This window comes from Xenopus tropicalis, chromosome 7 (assembly GCF_000004195.4).
Source record: "Xenopus tropicalis strain Nigerian chromosome 7, UCB_Xtro_10.0, whole genome shotgun sequence".
Lineage (NCBI taxonomy): Eukaryota > Metazoa > Chordata > Amphibia > Anura > Pipidae > Xenopus > Xenopus tropicalis.
Window position 1 is genome coordinate 32266454 of NC_030683.2, and position 12031 is coordinate 32278484.

At 38.1% G+C, this 12031-nt stretch overlaps 1 protein-coding gene across 8 annotated transcripts in view; it reads left to right on the top strand.

Moving 5' to 3' along the window:
* Window positions 1-12031, top strand: part of lcor (ligand dependent nuclear receptor corepressor) — a 49360-nt gene that overhangs the window by 14988 nt on the left and 22341 nt on the right. For 4 of the 8 annotated variants that reach the window (XM_012965922.3, NM_001195696.2, NM_001128663.3 and 1 more), the window contains 4 exon segments: window positions 4640-4719; window positions 6804-6936; window positions 7753-8043; window positions 9593-9689. In XM_012965922.3, the coding sequence (XP_012821376.2) occupies window positions 4640-4719; window positions 6804-6936; window positions 7753-8043; window positions 9593-9689 (601 nt within the window). 8 annotated transcript variants of the gene reach the window in all.

A 12031-nucleotide genomic window follows, 5' to 3' on the forward strand; every position in this document is an offset into this window, starting at 1 on the left:
CTAAAATTGCTTCCCCCACCAGTTGTGCAGGCTAATAGAGCCTACACTCAGTTTGGGGTGAAACAAAATTCTTTTTTTTTTTTTTTTTTTTTTTAAATTGCCCCCTGCAGAACTACGCTACCCGCACCAGGTGCTGCTCCTCTGTCACTTGCATGCACGTAATGAGTGAGCAGGGAGTCTTGCCGTTTATGCGCATGCATGCTAAATAACGTGGCATGTTATAACATGAGGGAACTCCGTGTGCGGGGGGGGGGGGGGCTAGCGCTGCCATGGACTCTAATGGGGGAATCAAATTTAGAGTGTTAGGTGCACTCTGTGTTCTATTTGCTGCCTATATCCTGGTTTTTATTAAAGATGTTTGCATATAGAGAGTCTAAAATTAGTGATGTGTGGCACCTAAAACACTTGAAGGCCTATTTATCAAAATTAGATTTTGCGAACAATTCAAGTTTTTTGTTCAAAAAAACTTACCAAACTTGAATGTGAGCTTAGAAAAAAAACTTGACTCTCAAAAACGCAATCGATTTAAAATATGAATAAAACTGGAAAGCAGCGCTACGGCATTCTACTGATCATTTTTTAATGAGTCTACCAACTTTAAAAATAATCGCAAATCTTAAATTGAAAAAATTGTTTGCATTTTACATAGGACAGATCCCATTGATTTTTACATGGACTTGACAAATTTAGATGCCAGATTTTTTATATTTAGGTTTTTTTGCTCTTAATAAAGCTAGAAAATTTGAGGTTCTGAAACCCTAATTCATATTCATGAGTTATAGTGCAAAAATATTGTAATGTTGATAAATTGGCCCCCTTAAAGGGCTATAGTCATTATTTTTATGGTGTAATTTTTATTTCTAAATTACACTTTTTACATAGCAAATAATTCACTCTACCATTTAAAATTTTATTCTTAAACCAACAAATGTATTTTCTTTAGTAATATTGGTGTGTAGGCGCCATCTCCGTGCATTGTGCCTGAGTCTGAGCTTTCAGAAGGAGCCAGCACTACACATTAGAACTGCTTTCAGGTAACCTATTGTTTCTCCTACTCCCATGTAACTGCTGGAGTCCCAAGCCGGACTTGGATTTTTTACTATTGAGTGCTATTCTGATATCTACCACTTTTAAGCAATACAGGTTTTAGGGAACTACTCTTCTCACTGATCGGCTCCTGGGGGAAAGGGATGGGGAAGTGATATCACTCGAACTTGCAGTAAAGTGTGACTGAAGTTATCAGAGCACAAGTGACATGGCTATGGCACCCTGGGAAATGAAGAATATGGCTAGCCCCATGTGAAATTTTAAAATGAAATATAAAAAAAACTGTTTTTGAAACAGATTTCAATGCAGAATTCTGCTTGAGAAGCTCTATTAACTGATAAACAACAAAAATACGATTTCCTATGAATGTATTCCTTTAACTTGGCTGTGCTGAAATTGAAGATAGTTGATTAGCTTGTTTTCTTCATCCTACACTTACTCAGGCAACCTCCTGCCTGTCCTCTTAAAGTCACGCATGACTATTTTTTAAGTATTACTTTTTTATAGTAGTGCTGGGATACTATTTGCCACACAAACATATTCTTCATTTAGTTAAACCAATAGCACACAGGCTCTTCTTGCTCCTTATCTGCTGATGCCCCCGCTAAAGGTTTTGTTACTGTGTATCATATTCATTCAATTCCTTTTAATTGTAATATTTCTAGTAGTGATGTGCAGGCCGGTCCGATATCTGCGGTACCCACAGGGTCACCTGTGGGGCAGGCGGGTTCAGGTCAACCTGGGCACACCATCTGCGACCTTACACTGCCAGCTCTGGCTTTATAGGTACGTGCCTGCCCCTGCCTGTTTTGTGAAGTTATCGGCAGGTTGGGCGCAGGTCCATAAATAGAGGGGAAGGGTCGGGTGCGGGTTGAGTTTTACTTGACCTGCACATCACTATTATTTATAGTGTCATTTATCAAATGGTTTTCTGTTTTGCTGTAGAAACATTACTACATGTGCCATTAATAGATGTGTATTAAGGTGAGTATACATGTTAGGATCCGCTCATTTGGTGAGGTCCCAAACAAGCTTTTTCCCAATATGCTCACCTAAAGTGGGTGATGTTTGGACTGCTGTACTAGCAGAGAGTGAGGATCGCATCATTGAGCTGATGCAGTCCCCAATCTAATGGAAAAATCAAACCTGCCTGATCGACACCTGGCCAGATTTTGGTCGGGGAGGTCCACCAGGGGTCCCCATACATGGGCAAATAAGCTACCGAATCAGTCTGAAGGGCTCGTATCTGCAGCTTAAATCTGCCTGTGTATGTCCACCAATAATTCTATGTAAGAATAGTTTAAAATCCCACTCCCAAAGCACTTCAAGCATCCGTAACTTGCCTCTAGCATTTCAGCTTTGGTCTGGCATGGCATTTATTCCATAAAAAATGTATGCAACTTGATTCTCATTTAGTTGACAGTCCCATGAAATAGTTTGCAATTTTCACAAAATGCTGATCTAATTTTAAAGCAAAGGGCCTGTCGCCTGTTTCATCAGACTGTTGCAGTTCTGTTCCATAGACACATGCATATTGGCAGATAATTGCAGAAAAAATCCTAAATGGCATATAAATTCATGCATCTGGCACCCTGTCCATAAATCTACTTTTTCGGATACGACCGAACCCTTTGTAAATGATTTGGCTGAATACAGAACCAAATCCTAATTAGCATATGCTTCCGTGTTTACATGAAAAAATGTCACACGATTTTTAGGATTTGGTTTTGGTACGGCCAGGACTGAAACAGCCGAATACAGAACCAAATACTGGGTTCAGTGCATCCCTAGTTTATGGTACCTCCTACTCCACAAACTCAATTGCCTCCCACTCTATGACTTTAACTCCACCGCTATGCAACAAATAAATACCCAAGAAGAAGAAATTAGGAGAATTTTTCACTCTTCAGACTTTCATAAATTTAATTTTATACTGAAATTTTTTTTTATGGAAACCAATTGCTCCCTGAAAACAAAACTGGGATTTCAGATATATCTTTACAATTAAAATACTTATAGTATGGGTATAACATATTAATCATCAGTGATTTAAAAAATATAGGGTCTTGGAGGCAGCTCTGGAGAAATATTGAAAAACTCAGTATTTTTTTGGTTTGTCATTTTGGTTGTGGTGGAGTCTACTCCTGTGGACTTTGTCCTCTGGGGATTATATAGGCATGCATTGAGGTTTTTTTCAGGCCTACAGGTTTAAACCACATCCAGTTTGAAGTCAGACAAGAAAGTATTGTTTGGCCTGAATTAAAGGGCAGAAGGTTTTGCTCCTGAAAAGTTTGTTTGTTGACCTTTATTTTCCCTCACTTTATTTCATTTTGTATTAACTCTGTTGTAAAAAGTCAGGAAGTTTGTCTAAAAATATTGTGCTCCTTGGGTTTATTTACTTTAATTTTTAGTGGATATTTAACAAAGCTTCATCTAACATGACAAGTTCATCACACACTTCATTCCATCAGTTTGTGTCTGTTATTTACTATTATACAAGATTTGTTAAAGGCTAATATCAAAAATAGTTGTTTTTGGGCAAAAGAAAATCACCTAGTAATATTTGGAGTAATATCAGTTTCTATGTTACTGTTTTGTGTTTTGGTGCTCTAAGGAAAGCTATAGTGTATATAACACAGCTCTAGATTTATTCTGTACAGCCCCCAGAATAACATACCTTTCTCCTTGCATCCAGATTTATTTTGTTTCTCTTACAGCCAGTTCAGCTACAGCTCTTTTGTTACTTCCATTTCTAGCATGAAGCTCCAACCCCTTTTTCTTTCTGAGCACTCCTTCTCTCTTGACTATGATGACCTCAAAGTGGTGCCTATTGTCCTTTCCTAATTGATTTTAATTGTCACAAAGGCAGTTAGCATGCCCAATAGGCATCTATTTGAAGTCTTCATAGTCTGAGAGAAGGGGTGCTCAGAAAGCAAAAGGAGGCGGAGCTTCATGAAGTTGTTAAAAGTTGCAGTTCAGTTAGTTGTAAAAGAGAAACAAAATAAATCTGCATGCAGGGAGAAAGGTATGTTGTTCTGGAGTATGTTTGGGGGATTGATGCTTACTTTTGCTCCTCTACGACTGCAGCTGTTTAGTTATATTTTAACTTTCCTATTTATTTCTTCCCTGACACATTGTTTGTGGTTACAAAATTGCTTCACTTCCTTATTGCTTAGCTTTTCTTATAGTAGACCAGTGACACCAAAAAATATTTGTTTTATACTCCTCTAACCGCAGTATTAAGCTGGCCATATACTGGCCTAAACAAAAGCTGCTGACTGCCCTTTAAAGACTAAGTCAACATATTTGCCTGTGTATGGGGCAATCAGAACTGCATATCTGTACATTGACCTGGTCCTCACAGATGTGTCCTGTACTCCAGCAGTAAGATGTGATTGACCCCCAGGCCAACAGTTGGATTTTCTGGTGGTCAAATAGGGCAGAGATCCACTCATTTTAGCAATTTTATTTTTTCCCCAGACCAAAGCTTGAGGATACCATCAGTATATTTTGGCAAAATCTTTAAATTAAAGTTCATGCTACGCTAAATTAGCGTAATAATTTTAAAACATTTTTCCCCTTATATCAATAGACTGTGAGCCAACGGGTGTATGTGATTGGTCCTTTGATGAAAACTGCCTTTTCTGCTGCTTGAGAAGAGAAAAAGTCAAGGTACAATACTGATGCTTCTTGTATTATTTTCGAATACAAAATATCAGCTGATACTTTACTTGTTTAATGTAATGAAATTTTGTGCATGTTTCTAGTTGTCTCTCTCTGCTTTCAGCTGTTTGGTAGACTAAACTGGGTAGTAGATAGTTTTGTGTTATTACATAATATAAAAATTGTGGTGATAATCTCCCGATAACTGCAAATTGCAACATGTATGGTTTATTTTTTGTCTCATAGAGTGAGTTCTAGTTTATAGTAGATCTTAGTGTGTTTCTGCACCTACTTTTCATGGTCTCCCCACTAGTGCCTACCATCTGCATTGTTCAGAATTTTTAAAATATCCCTTGTGTGTAATTTTAATAAAATATTTGTTATGCTTATTCAAATAAATAAAAGTAAGAAAATTTTTTCTAAAAAACGTGGTATTTGGCAACTCGAAAACTATGTGACACCTGTAAATTAAATAGAAAAAGGCCCTGTTATCTCATAGCAGGGTAAAGAGAATGCTCCTAGTTTAGTAATTTTTCCATTATTCCAGGGGGATATCTAGAGTAGGATCCAAGTTTTTGCTTCAATTATCAGCCAAACTGACCTTGGAGCTTAAGGTAGCCATACAGAGGCAGATTTCAGCTAACAATTCTGGTCCTTCAGATGGATTCAGCAGCTTATCTGCCTATGAATGGGCCTACCCGACCGATATCTGGCCTTAAATAGGCCAGATATTGAACAGACAGTTTTGATTTTCCATTGGATCAGGGGCTGTGTTTACTTGTTGATGTCCCTGATCTGACGGCAACTATGCCTGCCATGTAATTAGGGCCAAATGAGCTAATCTTCTTGTGTATGGCCACCTTTAGGTTCTTAGGTGTATGTTGGAGTGAGAATAGATGTTTGCTACAGCTCCTTTCCTAAAGTCTTATGCACTGGGTTTTTCGCATAATGAGTGAGTGCCATAACTCTGACCCCATTCCTATGAAATCTGCTTTAAAGGCAATTAAACACAGGCTGAACAGGTATGCATGATCTGCATGATTAAGTTTTGGTACTTTCATGAGCAGTGTAACTGAAGTTTTAATAAATAAAAATGATCTAGTAATGATTAACTGCCATCAGTGAATGGCGCTGAACAATGTAGTACTAGTATGGGACCTGTTATCCAGAATACTTTGGACCTGGGGTTTTCTGGGTACAGGATATTTCCATAATTTGGATCTCCACACCTCGTCTACAAAAAAATCATTTAAACATTAAATAAACCATATAGGATTGTTGTGCCCCAATAAGGATTCGTTATATGTCAAGGATCAAGTACAAGGTACTGCCTTTTGTGGGACTTCTATGACCCCTTCATTAACCACCTTTGGTTATGTATTTTTTTTTTTTTTTATATTGTTAAATATTATTTAAATGTTTTTAAATATGATTTAAATATATTTTTATCACTGAAACAAGACAAATGAAGTAATAAATGGAAATTTTACCATAGATTCTTTCAGCAAAAAGATTTGTGCATACCAAAGATTCTTATATAAAAGGTAAAGACAGGAGAAGGGCAAAAGAAAGTTATAATCTATAAAGCAATTCAGTTCCCATTCCCTGTTGAGACCACCAGGCGTGATTATATGCAATTTGAAAATTCAAACAGCTTCCCATCTCAATAACTATTGACATCTCCTTGTTTAGTGCCTGTGAATACTTCCTCTATTATCTGGAAAGTGAAATGAATTGTGCCCCATGTAGTTCTAGAATGTTTAGCAATAGCTGAATCAGTGTTCACCCTCTGAGCATGATATGCCAGAAGGTTTGACAACAGGTCGAATGGTTTTCCCACAGTGCATGCAATATTTGTATGTGCCCAGTTAGAGCAGAAAAGCAGTACTCTACTTAACATAATGCATTTTGTTTATAATCGAGTAGGGCTAAGTTTGCATGGGCTTTTAATAATGTAATCTCTATGAAAAGCATTAAGCAGTGTATGCAACTAGTTTCAGTGCATTTTTGTAGATATTGTAATTTTCCCCTTTCATTGCACTCTAAAGTTGGGTTTAAACAAAATATAATTTTCTTTTTTTTTTTTTTTTAAGGAACACTTGGCTGATTTGCATAAGCCAGTGACTGATGTGGGGCCAGAAAATTTACTTAAACAAGAAAAGTTAAGAATTATTCGGCTAGAAAAACAAGCTGAAGAATTCATCAATGCGGTATTTTATAAGAAAGGTATATATTTTTAAATATTTGGTAAAGTGGTATTTGATTTCAGGAGGTTCATTCCAGGTGAGGTCCATTCCTGGTTGTTGCTTCGTTAGGTAGCTGTTACCTGTTATTTAAAGCAGTCTGTGGCTAACTGATCAAGGGATTTTAACTGTATTACAGCCAGAACATTAAAGTTTATTTTAACATTTAAAGGAGAATGCAAGTCAAAATTTAAAAAGCATACTGCCCAATAGTCCTCCTATTGTTTAGTAAAAACGCCACACTTTTGGCTCACCTAATCAAATATTTACTCAGTCACACGTTTTCTAGAACAGGCAGCCATCTCTAAAAAGGTATTCTCCCTTCCTTTCCCTCCTTTCTTCATACTGCACATGTGTTTCATTCCCTCCCCCCTCCCCTCTGCCATATCCGCTTCTGATTGGCTGGTGGGCATGTGTAGCTCAGAACAGCAGACAGAATCAAGTTACACACATGCTCAGAGAATAGGAAGGCTGCCGCTGGCACCTACAGGAAGGGGAGAGAGATTTCAGTGATGTCACTGTAGTCTTCACACTGCTGTAGGCTGCCAGCACCATATCTCAGAGAAGCAAGCAGGGATCTGGGAATTTAGATATGCAGTAAGTACTTAAAAAGAATGAAAGAATGCCTTTAGACTTACTTTTAATTTATATTAACCTTTCATTGTCCTTTAAAGGAAGTGTATCTCTTTTTGCAATAAACTGGATGGACTCCTCCTCTGGTTGTAGGTTTTTGTTGTTGTTGTGGGCTTTTCTTTTTATTTTATTTTTTTGCATAATTGTATTTTCTCTTTTAATGCAGATACTCCTAGGGTCTCGGACCCCAGTATTCCTTTAGTTGCTCGTGAGATCATGCAGCGAATGATACGACAGTTTGCTGCTGAATATACCTCAAAAAATAGCTGTACTCAGGACTCCAGCCAGCCCAACAGCACAAATAACCAAAGCTTGCAGACTCCATCACCTGGACAAACCTCTCCTCCCCCTGCAACTACTCAGAACCCAGTGCTAAGCAAGCTTCTGATGGCTGACCAAGATTCTCCACTGGACCTTACTGTTAAAAAGTCTCTTTCTGAAGATGCTTGTGAGCAAGGTATTTACATTTAAAAGCTTTGCTGTGTTCTGTGCAGTCTGTGATAGTTCATTGTGATCAAAAGGATGTAATGTTAATGTAAACCCCCCCAAAGTATTTTGGCTAATAAAAACGTGGAATTTTCCTGCATTTGATAACCATTTTGAATATTTTATTAAGTTATAGATAGATGTTCTTGCATCCTAAAGAAGTATTTGTCTGCCTGCACTGCTGGCTTTTTGTTTCAACATAGCAGAAGGCAGCCTTGCATGTTTCTTCACAGGTTTTTGTCAGAACCTCTAGGTTAGATTGAAAAGACGAATTCTGCTTTTAGCAGTTCAATTTACAAATTCAAAACAATTATTTGTTATTGTAAGCAACTTTCCATTACACAATTACAATTTCCTTTAGATTTTTTTATTTTAGGGTTTTAAATCCCTTTAAGCTGCCCATTTGGTAAACCAGTACATTTGATTTTGTTTAGATTGAACAGGCAGGCTGGAAAACTGTTTTAGCAGAGAGCTGCCTTAGGCCAAGGATGTAGTCAATGGCTGCTGGTATTTTTCATGAAAGAGCCTATTGGGCCCACCCCCATCAATTATTGTTTACCTTAGACTCATAGCCTCGTCACTTTAGACTGGATCCATTGTGTGTCTGCCCTTTTAGGGCTCTGGCACACGGGGAGATTAGTCACCCGCGACAAATCTCCCTGTTCGCGGGCGACTAATATCCCCGAGTTGCCATCCCACTGGCGACAATGTAAGCCGCCAGTGTGATGGCACACGCGGCGGCGTGATTTCGGCAAATTTCCGAAAATGCCTTGCAAGGCAACTTCGGCGATTTGCCGAAATCGCCTGCCCAGCGTGTGGCATCCCACCGATGACTTACATTGTCGCAGGTGGGATGGCAATTCGGGGAGATTAGTTGCCCGCGAACAGGGAGATTTGTCGTGGGCGACTAATCTCCCCGTGTGCCAGAGCCTTTATTTTGCTGTACATATGCACAGAATAGGGCTTGAGAAAAGATCCTGAGACAAATAGTAGTGCACTCTACAATACTTATCTGGGCTGGAGCACCACCTGGGATCTGAGATAAGGTGTTTAATCACCTGGGGCCGCCTTTTTCTGGTGTAGAAAATGTCATAGGAGTGTGAACCACCATAAATAGCTTGGGTCTCAATCCATAGGTTAAGAAGACTTGTGTGAAATTATATAATTGACAACATTTAACTAAAGCACAATATTGCTATAGTAATAACTAAGGCGTGCGGTTTACAAGTTTATCTTTTTTAATTTTTTTTTTTTTAATGGTTTATTATAGGATAGAGAAATTGAAGACCAGTTGAAAGGCTGCTAGGAATAGGACGTACATACATACATACATTCTAATTGGGCATACATACTAAAAGTGAACCTAAATGAGAACTACATTTAGGAAAACATGAATTGCAAATTTACATATTTTGCATCTAGTGCCACAATATATCTTGTATAGCCTTATAAAAAAAGATATTGTTTTCAATAGTATAACAAGCAATCCACCACTTTAATTTTATTTACGTTTATTTTAGAAGATGGCGTACTTGACCTATCAACTAAGAAAAGCCCTTGTTCTGGAAGCACGGCTTCAAGCATTTCTCCAAGTACCTCAAACGCTATAGGGAATGGGTAAGATATATGCATGTTAAAGTTACATTTCATTCTGTGTGCATCTGTTTAATCATTTTTTTGCAAAACATAAAAATTATCAACCCTTCATAGTGTGGGCATTCATCTCTCTAGTATAATTTTAAGCTTTCCATTCTTCAAAAAATCAACCTTACACTAAATTGTTCATTAAACCATATTTTTAATCCATTGCTTTAAATGAATGTTTAATATATATGTATATATGTGTGTGTGTGTATATATATATATATATATATATATATATATATATATAATTTTTTTTTTTTTTTTTTTGGGAAATCAATATTTGTTACAAATTTAGTAGTATTTGCATTTGTGCTTAATTTAGGATTGGACCATCTGGGTGAATTCCTCTTACCTGATAGGATATATAAGATGTTACTTGTTCCAGGAGTAGCAAGCTACTCAGTCAGGCAAGGAAAAGAGTGCTAACTTCTCAGCAGACATGCTGAGGGCAAATCTTAAGATGGCCATATACCTGACAACCTTGGGGTTATTCAACTGATCAGTCTATGGTCCAAATGGTTTTATATTGTGCAGCAATATATGACTAGTCAGACATACAGTTTGAACCAGTCTAAACATTTCTGGACAGTTTTAGTATGTTAGTCTTCATGCAAGCATGTTTGTTCTATTTAGTTTTTGCCTATGGCCAACAGTGCCCTATGTCTTAGCTGGCAGCTTAGTGGTACTAATCAACACTAATTGAATCATGTATGGAGCCAAACCAGTGTCTTGCACCGAGAATATCTATATCTAGACATTTTCAAAATACCATGAATTGGGTCCAGCATAAAGGGGGTTGTTCACCTTTGTACAACATTCAAGAATCTAACAGTTCACATTAATAGAACAATATTTGCCATATACATAGTTAACACAAAATGTTTAGCTGAAGAGAAATTCACCTCAGATTCATTCCTCTGCTTCCTGTGATAGAGTGCTGCAAGTCTCGTTAGACTTGTGATATGCGGAGTCTGTTAGCCTGTGCCATTGCAAGGGAGAAATTAACCAATCATCGTTCAATTTATTTACCTGGTTAGAGTGCACAAGCAAATGGTGAATTGGTGCAACAGGAAAAAAGTAAGGACAAAGCCTGGACATATAGGAAGTTGTTAGTGTATTAGGTTCAAAATAGGCCACTCCCATCCCTTTAGACTGATCAAAGAGAAAGGACACGGACTGATTTAACATGTATAAAAAGTAGCTTTTACAGTGGCTTTTTTACTTTTTTTTTTTTTTTTTTAATGGAAAATTGATTTTCTAACACTGAGAGCATTGTTGATGTTTTAATAAGAATTGGACATGGAAGGTGAACAACCCCTTTAAGGGCAAGGTCACACGTAGGGTAGATCCCTTCTCCCAGCCCTGCTTTTTCCATCAGGTTGAGAGTAGCAGATCTGCTCTCCTACGCTGCCCATGTGCCTGCACTGAAAATTAGTGTCCACAGTGGTGCGTTGGTCCTCCTGTAAAACGCGAAAGCGGGCAGACTTACGCTCTAGTGATGCACAGGTGGTCTATATGTTGACCTGCACCTGACCTACATCTCCGTGACACTTAATAGACCCGAACTCACCCGCCTATGACATCACTGAGGGGGTGGGGGAGGCACACACCTATAAATAGACGCTGCCAGACCTGAAAGTGTTAGGGCACGCCCGCAACCTGCTTTTGTTGTTGTATTGCCTGCCCAAACCCATGGGTCCTAAGAGTCGGCCCGCACATCACTACTACGCTCCACTCTGCCGCATGTGCCTGCACATAAGCAGATACTTAAGTTTCAGTGCAGGCACACAAGCAGCATAGGGATCTGCATCTCAGCCTGTAGAAAAAACACAAGGCTGAGAGAATCTGATTTATGCGCTGTATAGCTAGATTTTTTTCCCTTTTGCCTCATGTCTTATAGCACTATGACTTCTGTGGTAGTCTGATTAGCTGATACAATATTGTTTCTTCTTAGGCTGCAAATTAGTACAGGTATAGGATCCATTATCCAGAATGCTCGGGACCAAGGGTATTCCGGATAAGGGGTCTTTCCGTAATTTGGATCTCCATACCTTAAGTCTACTAAAAAATCAATAAAATATTAATTAAACCCAATAGGATTGTTCTGCATCTAATAACGATTATTTATATCTTAGTTGGGATCAATTACAAGGTACTGTTTTATTTCTACATAGAAAAAGGAAATCAGTTTTAAAATTTTGAATTATTTAATTAAAATGGAGTCTATGGGAGACAGGCTTTCCGTAATTCGGAGCTTTCTGGATAACGGGTTTCCGGATAAGGGGTCCGATACCTGTATTTTCAAATGCTAGTCT